Source organism: Rosa rugosa, chromosome 2 (genome assembly GCF_958449725.1).
Source record: "Rosa rugosa chromosome 2, drRosRugo1.1, whole genome shotgun sequence".
In the NCBI taxonomy this organism is placed as follows: Eukaryota; Viridiplantae; Streptophyta; class Magnoliopsida; order Rosales; family Rosaceae; genus Rosa; species Rosa rugosa.
In genome coordinates, this window is record NC_084821.1 from 17148802 (window position 1) to 17163908 (window position 15107).

Sequence of the window (15107 nt, forward strand, 5' to 3'; positions counted from 1 at the left end):
TTATTCATTTCTCTTTTCTATGTAACTAGGAGGGGAACGGAAGCCAATCAAGTTCTACGGGAAAGGTTTTCCTCTGCTGTTTCGGCTGCACTTGAAGATGTAGATGTTGCAGACAAAGATCTCCTTTCTTCTATTGACCGTCAGTACCAGTTTCACATATCAATTTCACGTTTGTCTTCATAGTTATAATGGGGGGGTTCCATATCAACTGATTAAACTAATTCTTGCATGCAGATTCATTACAACTTGACCATGATGCTTGTGGAAACCTAAACTCAACTATCGGTCCCTGTTGCGGGGATTTGAGGGAACTTAAGGGAGGTCACTACCACAATATTGTCGAAATCACTGAGAATGCAGGAAAATTTCTACTGGAGGAATATGTGGTAAGGCTGTTTACAGTGGTTTTTCGGATTGCGTTGACAACAATGTGGCTTGTTCTAAGCATGTCTTGTAATGTGCATATAAATAGGTGGATGAACCATCGTGTTCCACACCGCGAAAGAGGTCATTCAATCTTCCTAGCATTGCATCCATCGAAGAACTTCGGACTCCTGCTTTTGAGGACTTGTTGAGATCATTCTGGGATGGAAGATCGGCAAAGCAGGCAAATGGAGACGCAAAACATCTTGCAGGGGCTTATGAGGGTGCACAATCCTTAAGAGATTCCAGACTTCCTCTCACTGCTATTAACTGAAGAGTGGAAGACGAAGATTAGTAGTCAGAAAACAGAGTGTGTACATAATATATCAATATTTGGCGTATGGAGAAATCTTTAGTTGCTCGGCTACGCTACCTTATTCATTCATTAATTGTTTCTTGAAAGAAAAGAAAAGAAGAACGAAACACTATGCGGATGGAGAAATCTATTGTTTCTTGAAAGAAAAGAAGAACGAAACACTATGCGGATGGAGAAATCTATAGTAGGCGTCTTGGGGAAACTTCATTGAATCCCCGCTTTGTAACAAACTGAGCAATTGGATTTTATTTTATTGATGAGGAGTTTTTTGAGTGTTTTGGGTGCTTCTTTACCACCATATATCTTGTATTATATTGCTTGTTGCACCTCAAAAAAAAAAATAAATAAATAAAATAAAAAAATTAGTGAAGGACATCCTTAGGGATCCTAATTGATGAGTTCATTTACAAAACTAGCACTCCTTGATCTGCATGTTCCTTGTCTTCAAATCTCAAGGCGTCTTCTGACTTGTGTGTGCTGTAACCTAGAGTTGTAGACATGGTTCCAAGTGCTTTATTCACTCGTGGGAGGTGTACTTGGTGCTCTTGTTTGTTCTAGTTGTGTCTTACAGTGTAAAATAGGCACTAGATCTAGTGGCCGACTTCTTGTTGTAAGTTATCTCAAGTGTTTACTTGGTTTGAAGTTTGAAACAAAATTTCACCACTAGAATCTAGCCTATGGCCTTACATCATAAGGAAAAAAAAAAATGTTATCTAGAGCTTTCCTATCCTCGTAAGCTTGCAAGTCTATGAAAAATTATAATTTCCCTTTTTTCATGATATCACCCACCTTGTACAACTTATACAGCAAGTAATCAGATAGACCATAGAGCGGCCCGAAATTATTTAGAGCTAAAATGCCTGCCTTTTCTTTGTGCATGATCATGTGGTCCAGCTGGTTCACCAGCATCTCATCACTTGTTACAAACTCCTTCAACAATTTTCTTGCTTTTCTCAGGTCATCGCAACTCAACCTCTCGGATGGTATTTTAAGTGTGGTTAAGTCGGTTGGCCAGACACCCAGCCAATGTACCAATGGGTTAGCCAAATTTTCACTATCAAATGCCATACTTTCTGAGCCATATTTAAAGACTGCATAAATTTCGATGCCCCATGAATCAGAATCTGAGAGGAGAAATATTGGAATCTCGAACGTGTCCATTATATACTTTGCGAATTCTCTAAGTGCTAGATCAGACATGCCTTTTCCGGTCATGATTATACACTTATAATCATTATGAAAGTTGTCCCCCGTCAATCTTTGATAAGCAGATACACTTTCCACTACTAACACGAACCTTGCACCATTGTTCTTCATATCACTAACAGAACTTATATAAGGCAGAACGACTTGTCCAACCCTGACCTTATTATCTGGACCAAATTCACTGTTACAATCGACCGATCTTCCGTCTAGCTTGAAAGTAAAAGGACCTATGACAAAGCCTCTATCTCCTGCAATGACATTGAGGCTGGTACGAGTGCAACCTACTTCACAACTGAGTTAATTAACGGCTTTGTTAGACCTAGATTGCTTGCGGAAAAGGTTGGGACCGTGTAAAAGATATCACGGAGGGTGCGGGACTTGTTGTGCTCACATATATCGTTATCAACATTTAGAACACGACCATAGGCTTCTTTTGTAGCCTTTTGCGGCTTGTAAAGTTTTTTGCCGTCTTTTAGAACTAAACGCTGGGCACCGTCATCGAACATTTTGTTGGAGGCTGATTGATCAACCAACTCAAATCTTCAATACGTTTCTTCTCCTCCCTAATTTTCTCCAATACTTCTTCGCGAGACATATCTTTGACCTTCATGCATTTATTGGAGGGGGAAGGCAAGGTGCAGTTAGACTTCCGGTACCACGTAAGGAACTCCATTGTTCTAGGGAAGAAACTTCCTGCTGTCTCTGCTACAGGCATTTCAACTACATTGGACAATGCAATGGACTGTGAAAAGTCATTCCAATCTGAAGCCAGTGGTGCAGTCTTGTTCGACAACCTGCCGCAACTGTTGCTCTGCATAGCCATAGTTGTCAACTGGACCATTTCCATTAACATCAGGCACCACAGTCTCTAGGAAGAATTCTCCACTCATCATATAATTAGCCACTGCAAAAGCATGAATTCCATAAAATGATCAGTAACTAAATTTTACAGATGTTAAAATGAAAGCTCATCTATTCATCAGATATCAAGTTGCTAAGAACTCCGGGAAAAAAAAATGTCATTTTAACCAAAAATAGCTTAAAAGAGACCAAACGAAAAAGGCACCGAGGGCTTTTTCTTATGAGACCATAATCAAGTATGAACATGATTTCAACTCAAGTTGCTATCACTACATAATTACTGAACATAACAGAGGACTTTCCATTGCTGATTATAGAATTGATCTCATTGTGACTATTGTAAGCTTAATCTAAAAAGAATCCCTTTGCAAAGAATTATAGCTTCATCTGTATTTCCAAAATGGTATGAACTGAAAACCAGATGAGGCAAAGAAACTGAACGAATGATGAGTCCTCTTAGTCAAGTCAGTAGTGAAATCTACACAGACAGTCTATTACGACATGAGCTTGTAGTAGCAGTTGCCTCTAGCAAGAAGAAACTGATAGGGTACCCCACAGTGGCAGGTGATATGGATCACAATGCACTCCCCAACCTTCTCCACACCAACAGATCCAAATTTTCCATGGTTTAGAGTTCAATATTATAGGGTTTTCCATGAGATCGATCAGAAAGAGCATATGATTTATACGGCTCTCGGAAAGTCATTGTTATCAATATAGGAATCTGAAGCCCTGATGATATATGCATAACATGTAAAAGGGCATGTATACACATAATATGTAAAAGGGTATATGCAGAAACACACTTTTCACTCAAACTGAGAGATATTAAGATACTAACATGATAAAACGGGTTGAACCTGCAAACTGCATTTTCATTTATTCAGTAAGAGTTCGTACTAAAATAAGGCAAGGCAGATGCTGCTACATATAAGTCAACATGCAGAAAAAATGGAGAAATACATTGAATTCAGTGTATTATAAATTCACTGCAAATGTAAGTCAACATGCAGAAAAATTCATCAAGCAGCCAGTCATAGAGCTTAGCCATAAAGTTTTGGATTATTTACTGTAACTGGACAATTTCCGGTGTTTCCCAATCATGTTTGTAATTGAAATCAGGCCAATCAAACCATTGTAGAAAATGTTGGAGAAGTGGAGAAACCAAGTATTTCTTAATAGATGATTCGCTACAAAAGGATCCTATTGCTATCAAAACAGGAGAATTTTACACGTAGTGTAATAAAATAAATCATCTATAATTCAATGTGATATTCAGATAAAAAGTTCGAGTTTATTTCAAAAGAAATGGCCAAAAAATGAATTGAAGGTACCTGTGGCATGTCAATTGCATATCTGATTTTATCAGATGTAATTGAGAGGGGTTCAGAAGGAAGAACCGTTCCACGCTGGCCGGTAAGATTGACTAACACATTGTCTAATCTTTCGTTAGCTGCACCTGCATTGATACACCATGGCAATTACATATACTTTCAACTCCATAATGTAGAATGAAAGAATAAATTTTGAAGCATTCTAACTCACCAGAAAATGTATATAGCATTACAGAAACAAGAAATCAACTCAGAATATTACTGAAAGGGATTTTAAAAAATGTAGAATATTTTTTTTAAAATAATATAAGGGTTGGTTAGGTTCGTTCATTCTATCAGATTAACTGCTGACCATAAAATCTCTATCTGTCCTTGGCTTAACATGCGCATTGCGTGATCATTCTGGTCTCTGGCTACGTACCTCATGGTTTGCACTTTGCACACACACACACACAGATATATATATATATATATAGCTCACATATCTTGGGAATTTTTAATTATGCAAGCATTTCATAGATATTATCATAGCTTCTTAAGTAACAAAGAATGTACATACTTATCGTAACCTTTATTCCATGCCACAATAAAAACATTTCTTGTTAATACCAAATCCAATCAACAAATAACCAACCAGGGAATCATTAATAACATTATTCAGAATCGAATTCGATACCAGTACCTTAGTGACTGCAGTGTTTTCAAGACCTTGAACATGCTCATCAGTAAGTTCAGTATTGATAATCTGATCCTCTTCACCTCTTGTTGTTGTTGTTTAATTTTCCCCAACTTGTTCATCATCATCATCTTCAAGCATGACTTGTTTAAACCACAGTGTCATCTCTCTGAACCTTTTAAGTACTCTTCTCTGAAATTCCCCACCATACACACACATCAATTCAATATTGAACTTGGAAGAACCACCACAATCAAACTAATCGATCAATCATAAAGAAATTAAAAAAAAAAAAAAAAAAAAAATTCAAAATTCAACCAGTTGGATAATTCAAGATTCAATTTTGAATCAATTACGAGGAAATCGAATTATTAATAGATTGCCCGGACGGACTGATGATTTCCCTGAAAGCTTCCCCGTCCCTTGTTCCTCTGCTCAGCTGTCTCTGTCCCTTCCTTCTTCCAGACACAAAATTGATGAATATCGACTTGAATTAAAACCCTAAAGAAAAAGCCAGGTGCTTCAGATCAATACCCAAATTCAGCAAAGAATCTTAATTCTTCGTCCCATATCCCTCCCTCCTTCCCTGCAAGTCGAGCAAGGGCAGAAGAGGCAGTCAGGGGCAAAACAGTCAAAGCACAGAATCAGGGGCATGGAGAGTATAATGATAGCAGCAGTCAAAAGAGAAACTTGTTGACCACGGATTGTGATCCAATTACTCAATCGGGTGATCAAACTCCTCAGACCTCAAACCCCAACACCAACACCAACACATTAATCCTCTCAATGACTGAGCCGTGCACAAGCAAGAGAAAATGGGATCAGTTTGTTCATGTTTCACACAAGGCTGTCCAGACCCAGATGGAAATCGATGACAACTTGGGTATTAATTGTAATGTTTTATGTTCTGCAATTCCCAAACACATTTCTTAGTGAGCATGCTTTCTGTTAACTTTTGTTTCTTTTAATTTCCTCTATCTCTCTCTACAAGGTTTGAACATGAAGGATACTACTCCTGCGGAAAAGGTGACTAGTTTCAATTTTACAGCGGAAATAGGAAAGAATTTTTTTTCTTTTTTGTATAGTATTTTGTATAAACGTTATAAAAGAAGCGTATTATGAAAATCATGATAAAAATAAGTATATAATACCGCTCTTTTTGGTAAATTTTGGGAATTCCTTTGCAGACATTCAGAGAATTGCAGGAAGATTTGAGAAAGATTCATGTGGGTTTGATTTTTATCGTGAGTTTTTCATGCATCCCTTTTGGGTATAAAGTAGATGATCAAATTCATATTGCAGGCCAAGATTGTAGAGCAGGAAGAGATCTTTATGAAGGAGAGAGCTAAATGGGAAGCTGAAAACAGGTGTCACTACAGCAAGGTATGCAGATCATTGAGTAGTAAATCAGTGTTTCAGAATGAAAGACTAATGTGCTGTAACATGTATGAGATATGACTTAACACATTCATATTCTGCAGAATGAGTTTTTTATCAACAGATGTCGATGGGAAACAGAATATAAGAAACGACACTTTCAGAGTGTATATGAATATGTAAGTTGGATTGTGTCTCTCGTAATTCAACCGTCCAGTTTTTTGAATTAACTTGAATGTTTTGTTGATATGCCATCTGTTTAACGTGACTGTGCAGAGAAGGAAGGCTGTTAAAGATGTCCCTCGCTTTTGGGTTACAGCAATGTATGCTAACAAGATAATTCGTAAGGAGGTTGGCAATTTTTAACCAAATCCTATACTTTGCTTTTGATTTTTAAGTTTTTAATTAATGGTAGACGTATGTGATCTAATAGATTGCAAAGCACGATCAAGATGCTCTCGAATTCCTGAAGGATATCAAGTCATGTAGGACAGATGATCTAAAAGGATTCCAGCTGGAATTCATGTTTGATTCTTCCAATCCTTATTTCAAAAATGAGGTCCTCACCAAAAAGTATGAGCTGAAGGATGGAGGAGAGTGTACATTCTTGATGGCAGTTGGGTAATTCAAGTTCCTGATGTTTTACTAATTTTTCCTATCAGTGTTTTCTTTTCTTTTCTCAAGGTTGGGTTAACTTGTTGTAGGACGGAAATCAACTGGTATCCTGGCAAAACCTTGACAGAAAGTATTGAGAAAATGACCATTGGATCTGAGGTTGTTCAAGTAGTCCAAACATGTCAAAGTTTCTTCAACTTCTTTGCTACGAAGACTCATCGGACTTCTCTTTGTTTGGATGAAGATGCTGTAAGTTTTGATTCGTATATGGTACTTAGGTTGTTCAGTTTAGTTAATAATGATGTTGAGCTAGCTTTCCTAATATCTTTTAATGGATGCATCATGTCAGGATAAACTCGAAGGCAATATTATTCCCCTGGATTATGCAATCGCGTATGTAAATGAATTCTTTTGGTCAGATGTGTAATCCCCGTAGTAGATTGAAAAAGTTCTTCAAATGCCTTTCAGTTACTGATGATGCTTCTCTTTTTACTGTTTAGTGAATGACGTGTCGCTGTTGTGATCTGTAGTGTCATACTTAGAGATGATATCGTTCCACACGCAATATCGTGGTTTAATTATGATGAAGAAGGTGCTATGGATGAAGAAGATTAGACAAGAAAAAGGTATACATTTTTTATCTAATCTGTTGTCCTTCATTGTGGCTCTCATGTTGTTTGGATTTATATCGCAGACCATTGCTGATATGCTTTCTTGATGATTTCTCTGGGTTTTGCAGTTGTAGAGGGTTCTAGAGGAGAGATTGAGATAGAGTCGAGCGCTTCATTATTGTGCAACCTATGTCTATTAGTACATTTTATTTGATCTCCCTTAAATTCCTGTTGATCAATATCATATTTAGTTGTTTTCTGAGACATATTTCTGTTAACGTGCGACTCATTGAGCTGATGCTAGATTAAGACCAGATATTTATGACTTGATCAAAGGGTTTTGGCTTAAAAAGCATTTTATGTAACATAACCAGAACAGCAACATATGCTGCTATTATTAGACTACTCAGTTTTGTTTATGATCATTGGGGTGGCTTTGTCATCACTTTATTTGTTGGTATCAAAGAAGTTTCCTCATAGGCAAATATATTCCTACATGTAACTTTTGAATTAGATTTAGGGGATTCATTATAACATGTGAACCTGTGTCAAGAATTAGACTTGGTAGACCACTTGGTTCAATTCATTAGATTTCACCCATACAATTGCAGCAACAGATCTAAACTTTTCCGCTCACATATGTTCTTCAAACAAAATTACAAAAGAGAAACCATTGACTACATTCCGACTCTTGCTAGAGGATTGAAATTCAAAGATATTAAAGTACAAGTATGCCATATCTGCAGCTTTTCTACCAGTTTGATCTGTTGGCTCAACCAAATCCAGCTAAAAACAGACTATGCACTACAATTTTCCCAACAAACAAAACATTTTTGTTTCCTTGATGATTTAATCGATTATGCCCCTAGTTTATTCAGTATACACCTTTTGAGTAAATCCCAAATTATACCTGTCTCATCATAATTCAAAAGTGAAATGAAACTATGAAAGCATTTTCCTATCCCTTCACCACCCTTTGTAGACAATGCACCCGAATCCAATACCTCTTCAAATGAAAGATTTAAACTCTATTGAACAATAATGAAAAACTTAAGTGAACAAGAAATAAACAAAATTGGATTCCGTTAAGGATTTGATAAAGAAAGGGAAAAAAATGAGCAGGTTAGGGTATAAACACAGCTCATCAGAGTTGAGACCTGTGGAGGGACTCATGACTAACCAAACTCATTTATAGTCTAAATAAATTTAGTTTTGACAAAACAACTCATTTGAATGACTGAACTCTAAACATGTATAGACGGCCCAAATACTGAATAAGTCACTTTGCTCAACTTAATGTACACGATGAAGTAGTTTCTCTTTCCATTTTTTATGATCTAAAATAGAGACAAAATTTTATTTATGGAATGCGGAACTATATAGATATCCACCTGTACCAACCCCATGGTTCAAACAAGATCAAATTTCTACTCTACATTTCCTGATAGAATCAATATATATGCAAAAATACTGCACCTTCAATGTGACAACATTTCCTAAACTCCTTGATCTGGAACAATCAGAGATGGATGTAGAGGATCGTTATGCCTGCAAAACATATCAACATTCTACTCCATCAGAAACTTACAGTATGGGTGGCAAAGTACAATAAAGTATACACAGTTAAATAAATGAGTATCGCTACAACCATTAAATAAATAGTTACCACTGTAACACCAATACAATGCCCACAAGAGAAAAAAAACAAGACAGTATCTCAGAGACAGCTTTTGCTTTCAGTAATCGCTCACGTTCAAACAAACCTTAGAATATACAATTTTGACAGATTCCGAAACCCCACTGCAGCGACTATTTCTGATACAAACTCATATTTCGTATGATCAAACTCAAAATCGAACACTCACTATTTATAAATGGTATCTTCTATTAATATAATTGTTAGACAAAACAAAGAGAAATCCAAATGCGAATAAAAATAGTAAATTTTCCAACACCATTAGCACAATTAGATCCGACCAAAAGAGTAAAGTTTCCAAAACCAATACGCAAAGGAGTGCAATGAAACTTAATATAATGAATAATGCTATTGTCAACTACCTGAAGAAGACCTCATAGTAAGCTTGCACTCAAGAGACCAACAGTCCTTTCTCTGCCAAACGTTTCATCATCAAAATCTTCATTTGTGGAGTTTTCCTGACAAAGCAATTTACTTTCACGCATAGGATTCAAGTCAAGACCCTCCCAAACCAGTGGATTGTCTTGACGCATTTCGTCTTGTTCAGACCCCTGATTGGTATCAACATCAACGTCTGCATCTTGCCTCACATCATCGTATTCAAGTTCCACTCCCTTGTCATCATCCAAAAATGATGGGTCTGCATTAAGATCGGAGCACAAATCATATCCAGATTGTTCCTCAGATCCATGATAAGCCACTGTCACTCCTCCTAGGTCAGCTTGATCAGCAGCATCCTTTTTCTGCCTCTTCCATTTCTTTGTAGATGAAGTACCATCGTCCTCAAAATCTTCTTCTTCTCTTTCTCTATGTAAATAGACCCATAATTTTCTTTCCCCATCAAACTGTACACAAGGATCACGCTCATAATGCAAGCGGTCCAGGGCTCCACTAACAACTTGATTCACTTGTGTATCAGACACATCTTCAACAATATACTGAGAATCTCTTATCAAAGTACATACATCTGCTCTGGTTCCAATACTTCCAGGCAATCTGGCAGCTGCGTCTCTCACAAGACAAAGGATCGTAACATGCGGCGGTCGATCACGTTTCAGCATAAAGTGATCTCGGGCTTTTGATGTTGGCTTACCACCGCATCTTCTCAATGGGGCAACAATAGATTTTTTACCATCAGCTGCGGTGTAAGAGAAGGCCCTGTCAGGTACTGAATACCTAAGAAGTTCCTCCTTACGGAAATAAGCTTTCACTTCTTCAGAACTTGGATTGATGGTATTAAGACTCTTTTGAGCTCTTAAGTCCCTAAACCTCTCCTTCTCATCTACGTTGGGCTGCATCAACTCCAAAGGCGGTGCAGGAAGACTTCCTATTTGTTGGAGGGTCTCTTGCCCACATTTGAGCCAATTAGCAAACGAATCAACCAACTTGACAAGCATCTTGTGAGGAAGACCCCATGCTTCAGGAGATGTTACCTCCTCAATGGTCTCATTATCTGATGAACTATGAGAGACTGGGCCAGTCCATGACCAACTTTTTGTAGCTTTTTCATAAGCAGCTAATGGCTTCCAACCCTTCGCCCCTAAAGGTGCTGTTTTTGATGAAAAAATCTTCAGAACTCCTCTCACCAGATCCTGAAGTGGTTCTTGTGTTTCAAGAATGCAAGGATCTCCTGGATTCGATCTAACACGATTCACAATCTCCTGAACTGTTACAAAAGGCGTACTCCCTTCTCCAGCATGCTCACCGTTATTTGCATCCACCTTTTCATGAGTAATAACGCCATTGGCACCACCTTCCTGACTTTTGTTCTTCTCATCTATAGGTTCCCCAACATCTAAAGTATCTTCCGAAAGTGGAGTAATCATTGCCAAGCGAACTGCTGAAAGAAGATGCATAATCGAGAATGAGAAACCAGTATGAACAGTGGGTGTAATTAAAATAAATGGCTTTTTCTGGGGCTTGGTTTCCAGCTCCATATCTGTTGCTCCCATTTCTGTAACTGGGAGCTCAGAAATTTCCATATCTGAACTACCAGTGTCCGTCTCCATCTTCCTCTTTACCTTTTTCTTCAAGGAATGGGACTCAGCACTGCGTTGCAAATGATTGGACTGTAGATCTTCATCTCCTCTACTCATATCCATGGCATCCTCTTTCCCTTTCCGCTTCTTTGTCACCAAACTGCAGCCAAGTATTGGGACCTCAATGCTTTCACGATGATCCCTCAAATATCCTTCGACATTCTGGCCTTTGTTTCTGGATCTACCCTGTGCACTACCATCTCCCAGTAAACGCATTTGAAGGGAATCATCTTCCTCATCAACAAAGTATTGAGACTGTGAAACAGGATGGTCATGAACAACTTCTCGTTTCTGCTTTCCACTAGCAGTATAAGTCTTGAGTGAGGGTATATGCAACCTTTCACCAGGTCCCCCTTGAAGTTTTGCATTCTTGCCCAATCTGTAGAGTGGCTTCAGTTCATCATCATCATTGTCGTCAAGTTTATCCAAGCTGGGGAAATAGCGCCCTTCCAAATGCAAGGGACTACCGTCTCCCATCTTACCCTTCTGTTTTCCTTTGGAAGAATAGTTATCTAAACTACGCATATTTCCTTGATCAACAAAACCACCCATCTTTTTGGAGGAGTAATTGATCCCCTCAAGGGCCTGCATATTCTTCACCTCTTTCTGCGCATATTTGGCTCTTTTTGCATCTAGACTGGGCATCAACAATGAAGATGGAGAAGGTTCCATAACGCCACTGGGATAAGCCAACTTGCTCCTCAGCAAAGGGTTGCTATCCTCATCATCCTCAAATTGATCTGATGAGTCTGATTCTGTTTCTTCGTTTTTAACAAACATTCTATTACCTTTCAACGCCACCATGTCTGATCCTCCATTATGTAGTTTATTCCCTCTTATCTTCCCTTGCAATGGTTTTGCTCTAAATTCAGAAGATAAAAATCTATCATTCATCTGTGGCGGGGAGGCTCTATAGGACTTGTAATTTAAATCAGGAGACTCCCTCCCAGTCTTCCATTTCTTGCTCCTAAGACTCCAATCATCTGCTCGAAAGGGGGATTCCATAGCGAAAGCCTCCCCTTCACTCCTGTTATTCCAGAATAGATCAGCATGATCGGATGAATCATATCGATCTCCTCTGAAAGGTGCCTGTGGAAGTCTGCCTTTCAAGAATTTCATCTGATCGCCCACTGCATATTGCTGAATATTTCCTGGATACTTGGTCTTCATACCAAAATCATATGGAGCCCTCATGTTTGGAGGTTTTGCTGTCAATACCTTTGCCTCCGACAAAAGGTTTGCATCCCGGTTCCTAGCATAAGCATGCACATCATTTTTTGTAGAGAGAGGCAGACCCATTAAACTGTCAGCGATTACATCATTACCTCTTATAAGATTCTTTCCCACTTTCAGAAGACCAGACTTGTCAGGCATGCTACCACGAGACGCAAATCGATCCCGTTGAACATCAATTCCATATGTTGTTTCTTCAGCATCATCACTACTTATCATCTGATCCCTCATTCTGAGAGCTGCCCCAGAATCATACGCCCCAAGCTTATTCGACCGAGGAAGAACAGCTGCGGAACTGTATGGTCCAGGATAACTCACTGGCTCTTTTTCTAAAGGAGTCTTTGACCCACCCAACTTCAGCATGCCTTTGGAATTCTGCTTCCCATATTTGGCGACTTCCAAAGACGGTGACCGCCCTTTTGATGCAAAATCCATATTCGAGCCCACCCCATATGGAGAATGACGACTGATTTGCTGTGCAACTTTCCTGTCCTTGATCTTGTTACTCCGTAGACCTTCACCTGAATCTCTTTCTGATGAGTCACTGGCCATATCTTCCATCTTCTCAGACATCAAACTCTTCTGGATTCTCATTATATTCAACACCCGGAGCCTCTCCTCAATACTGTATCCCTTGCAATTAAGCCAAGCATCCCTTATCTGACAGAGATTACGAACCATAGTGTTCTGATGCTTCCTCAAAAGATTGTAGTGTCGCCGGTGCTGAAAGAAATTCAAACCCTCCCGGTAAAGGGCAACTCTTGGCTCGCACAAACCTCCCTTCAACATATCAAACAGCTTGGTAACGGGGCTCCCAAAATGGAAGTTACAGCCCGTAAAAAGCTCCTTGAGAGTAATCATAAACGTCTCCTGGTCCATGTCAGGCAGATACTTAGTAAGGGCAAACTGCTCCTCCTCACTCAAGCACTCATTCCACACATCCACTGACAATATATCCTCCAGACTCGGAAGATCATACAGCTCGAAAGGAATGCCGCAGGTCTGATTCCCAACCTGGCAATACTCGACACCGGTTTCCCCTAGTTCCAACAAATCAAAGTCATCCGACCCGGCCCCGGAGTCAGCATCATCAAACTCATCATCATCATCAGATTCAGCAGCGGAGCTACGCTGCTGAAGCTCATCATCGTCACTGGACACACTCTTCCTACTACCAGGAGAGACCTCCGAATCCAACCTCGAAACCTTGAAGTTATTCTTCTCAATCGCCATAGACTCTCCCTAAAAAAATTCACAACCAAAACCCGCCAAAAGCAACAAATTTCAAAACCAGGCCACCTCCAATCTCACCAGACCCCAAACTCTCACACCATCACACAATCAATCAAACCCTAATTCCACAACAAAAACAAAAACAAAAACAAAAACCTCAAAACTCCGCGACTGCCAAAACTGAAAAAGCATACAAATCGAAGCAATAACACCGAGATTGAACCCCCAAAATTTACGACATTACAAACTCACGCAGATTGAGATTGGAAGGAAGAATTACCTGGAAGGAGCTTCAATTGAGCGGCGGAGGAGGAAGACCCAGACATGGAATTTGAAGGTTGCGAAAGGAAGAAGGCGAGAAACCCTAGAAGCGGTGGTTTTGGTTATAGAGATATGTGCGAGATATTATTTTTCTTAGATGTGTGTGTGGGAGAGAGGAGGTCGCAGGCTAGGGGGGGTGAAGAAGACGATGGTGACGTGGAGAGAGGTGGCCCGTCTGATTTGGCGACGAGGGGAAGATGGGAGCAGGTGCAAAAAGACCAAAAGGGGCACGAGCGGGAAAGCGGAACGAGGCCCCCTTTAAGCGTGTGTGTGTGTAAGCTCAGCTCAGCTCAGCTCAGAGAGAGAGCAAAAACTGGAGAAAGCAACCGGAGAGCGAGGCGGGGAGCCCGAGTCGACTCACCGCCCAATTCCCCTTCCCCCGGCACGAAACCCTTTTTTTTTTTTTTTTTTGACCCGTTTCGTTTGGCCATCGAACGGCGTCGTTCTGCTTAAAGTTTTTTTTTTTTTTTTTTTTAAGTGGGGACTTTGGATTTTTGGAACAACGACTTTTCCGAGCGTTACATGTGGACCCCGCATTGGTTTTTTTTCTTCTCTGAGTAGTGAGTAGTGAGTAGTGAGTAGTGAGTACACATGTAGCAGAGAGGAGCGTCAACTTTAAACTTTACCAAAAGAAAATGTACTAGAAAGAGAGCTGTTTGACTATTTCTCACTTCGTCCACACTTGTAAAAGGTGTACTACACCAACTAATTGTCCTTGTACATTATAATATTGCTCTAAAACTTTTCTATAGAAACTAACAAAAACTGAAGGTAAATCGTCAGCCTCCTCAAGATAATTACCAACAATAGAACTATTGTTACGACCTTGAGATTTGTAGACCCAACCATTAGAATCTGCAATCCAGGCATGCAAAGAATCGGTAGACCAATCAAAACTAAACTCGTCTCAGTATAAAGAAGCCAAGGCACTCAATTGTGGTACTCACAATGTGATTATACTAAAACTCCTTGTAGAATTTAGAAATTAGCATTCCACCTGAAAGTAAAAGCAGCACACCTAGAGGAACAAAAATAGCACAATTGAGCAAAAAAACCCGATAGAAAGTCTCTTGGGTCCCAAATCCAGACCCATGGAAAGGTCTGACCCACGAAATGGTGAAAATGGGCCAAAAGAGTGACATGGACCCTATAGCAGCCCAAAATCT

The 15107-nt window shown here is 39.4% G+C and overlaps 4 protein-coding genes across 9 annotated transcripts in view; 2 read left to right on the forward strand and 2 right to left on the reverse strand.

Annotated features, from left to right (window-relative positions):
- Positions 1 to 1014, forward strand: part of LOC133729077 (kinesin-like protein KIN-5D) — a 6773-nt gene extending 5759 nt beyond the window's left edge. The window contains exons 21-23 of the mRNA XM_062156549.1: positions 30 to 139; positions 235 to 386; positions 473 to 1014. Coding sequence (XP_062012533.1) covers positions 30 to 139; positions 235 to 386; positions 473 to 697 — 487 coding nt within the window. The 3' untranslated portion in view covers positions 698 to 1014. The remainder of the gene's footprint in view (positions 1 to 29; positions 140 to 234; positions 387 to 472) is intronic.
- A 476-nt stretch (positions 1015 to 1490) lies between these two features.
- Positions 1491 to 14328, reverse strand: LOC133729076 (uncharacterized). Of its 6 annotated transcripts, none has more exons than XR_009856226.1 (7): positions 13901 to 14328; positions 9478 to 13739; positions 8896 to 8967; positions 5173 to 5317; positions 4823 to 5008; positions 4141 to 4265; positions 1491 to 2849 (listed from the first exon to the last, which is right to left on the reverse strand). XR_009856226.1 is itself a non-coding variant. In XM_062156548.1 (3 exons), the coding sequence occupies exon 2, from the start codon at positions 13618 to 13620 to the stop codon at positions 9490 to 9492; it is 4131 nt and encodes a 1376-aa protein (XP_062012532.1). In that variant the 5' UTR covers positions 13621 to 13739; positions 13901 to 14328; the 3' UTR covers positions 8774 to 8967; positions 9478 to 9489. The 6 variants fall into 6 exon arrangements, 1 of the variants encoding a protein (XP_062012532.1); XR_009856228.1 differs by lacking the exon at positions 5173 to 5317 and adding an exon at positions 5351 to 5402; XR_009856224.1 differs by having other exon boundaries at positions 5173 to 5402.
- Positions 1496 to 2768, reverse strand: LOC133730455 (DNA topoisomerase 6 subunit A-like). Its single transcript, XM_062158040.1, has 2 exons — positions 2476 to 2768; positions 1496 to 2210 (listed from the first exon to the last, which is right to left on the reverse strand). Exons 1-2 carry the CDS (start codon positions 2766 to 2768, stop codon positions 1496 to 1498), a joined length of 1008 nt encoding a protein of 335 aa, XP_062014024.1.
- LOC133729078 (nucleosome assembly protein 1;1-like) lies at positions 5410 to 8536 on the forward strand. The gene is made up of 11 exons (XM_062156550.1): positions 5410 to 5699; positions 5808 to 5842; positions 6004 to 6042; positions 6119 to 6199; positions 6298 to 6372; positions 6470 to 6544; positions 6627 to 6814; positions 6898 to 7057; positions 7158 to 7201; positions 7339 to 7434; positions 7548 to 8536. The coding sequence occupies exons 1-10, from the start codon at positions 5603 to 5605 to the stop codon at positions 7421 to 7423; spliced, it is 879 nt and encodes a 292-aa protein (XP_062012534.1). The 5' UTR covers positions 5410 to 5602; the 3' UTR covers positions 7424 to 7434; positions 7548 to 8536.
- Positions 14329 to 15107: the final 779 nt, after the last annotated feature.

Bases quoted from the DNA above. Each gene is read 5' to 3' on its own strand.
- LOC133730455 (XM_062158040.1), bottom strand. From the start codon at position 2,768: ATGGCTATGCAGAGCAACAGTTGCGGCAGGTTGTCGAACAAGACTGCA. The intron at 2,211-2,475 runs GTTGATCAATCA...CACTCGTACCAG, and splicing joins CGTATTGAAGATTTGAGTTG to CCTCAATGTCATTGCAGGAG.
- LOC133729078 (XM_062156550.1), top strand. From the start codon at position 5,603: ATGACTGAGCCGTGCACAAGCAAGAGAAAATGGGATCAGTTTGTTCAT. The intron at 7,058-7,157 runs GTAAGTTTTGAT...GCATCATGTCAG, and splicing joins TTTGTTTGGATGAAGATGCT to GATAAACTCGAAGGCAATAT. The intron at 7,202-7,338 runs GTATGTAAATGA...TGTGATCTGTAG, and splicing joins CCCCTGGATTATGCAATCGC to TGTCATACTTAGAGATGATA.
- LOC133729076 (XM_062156548.1), bottom strand. From the start codon at position 13,620: ATGGCGATTGAGAAGAATAACTTCAAGGTTTCGAGGTTGGATTCGGAG.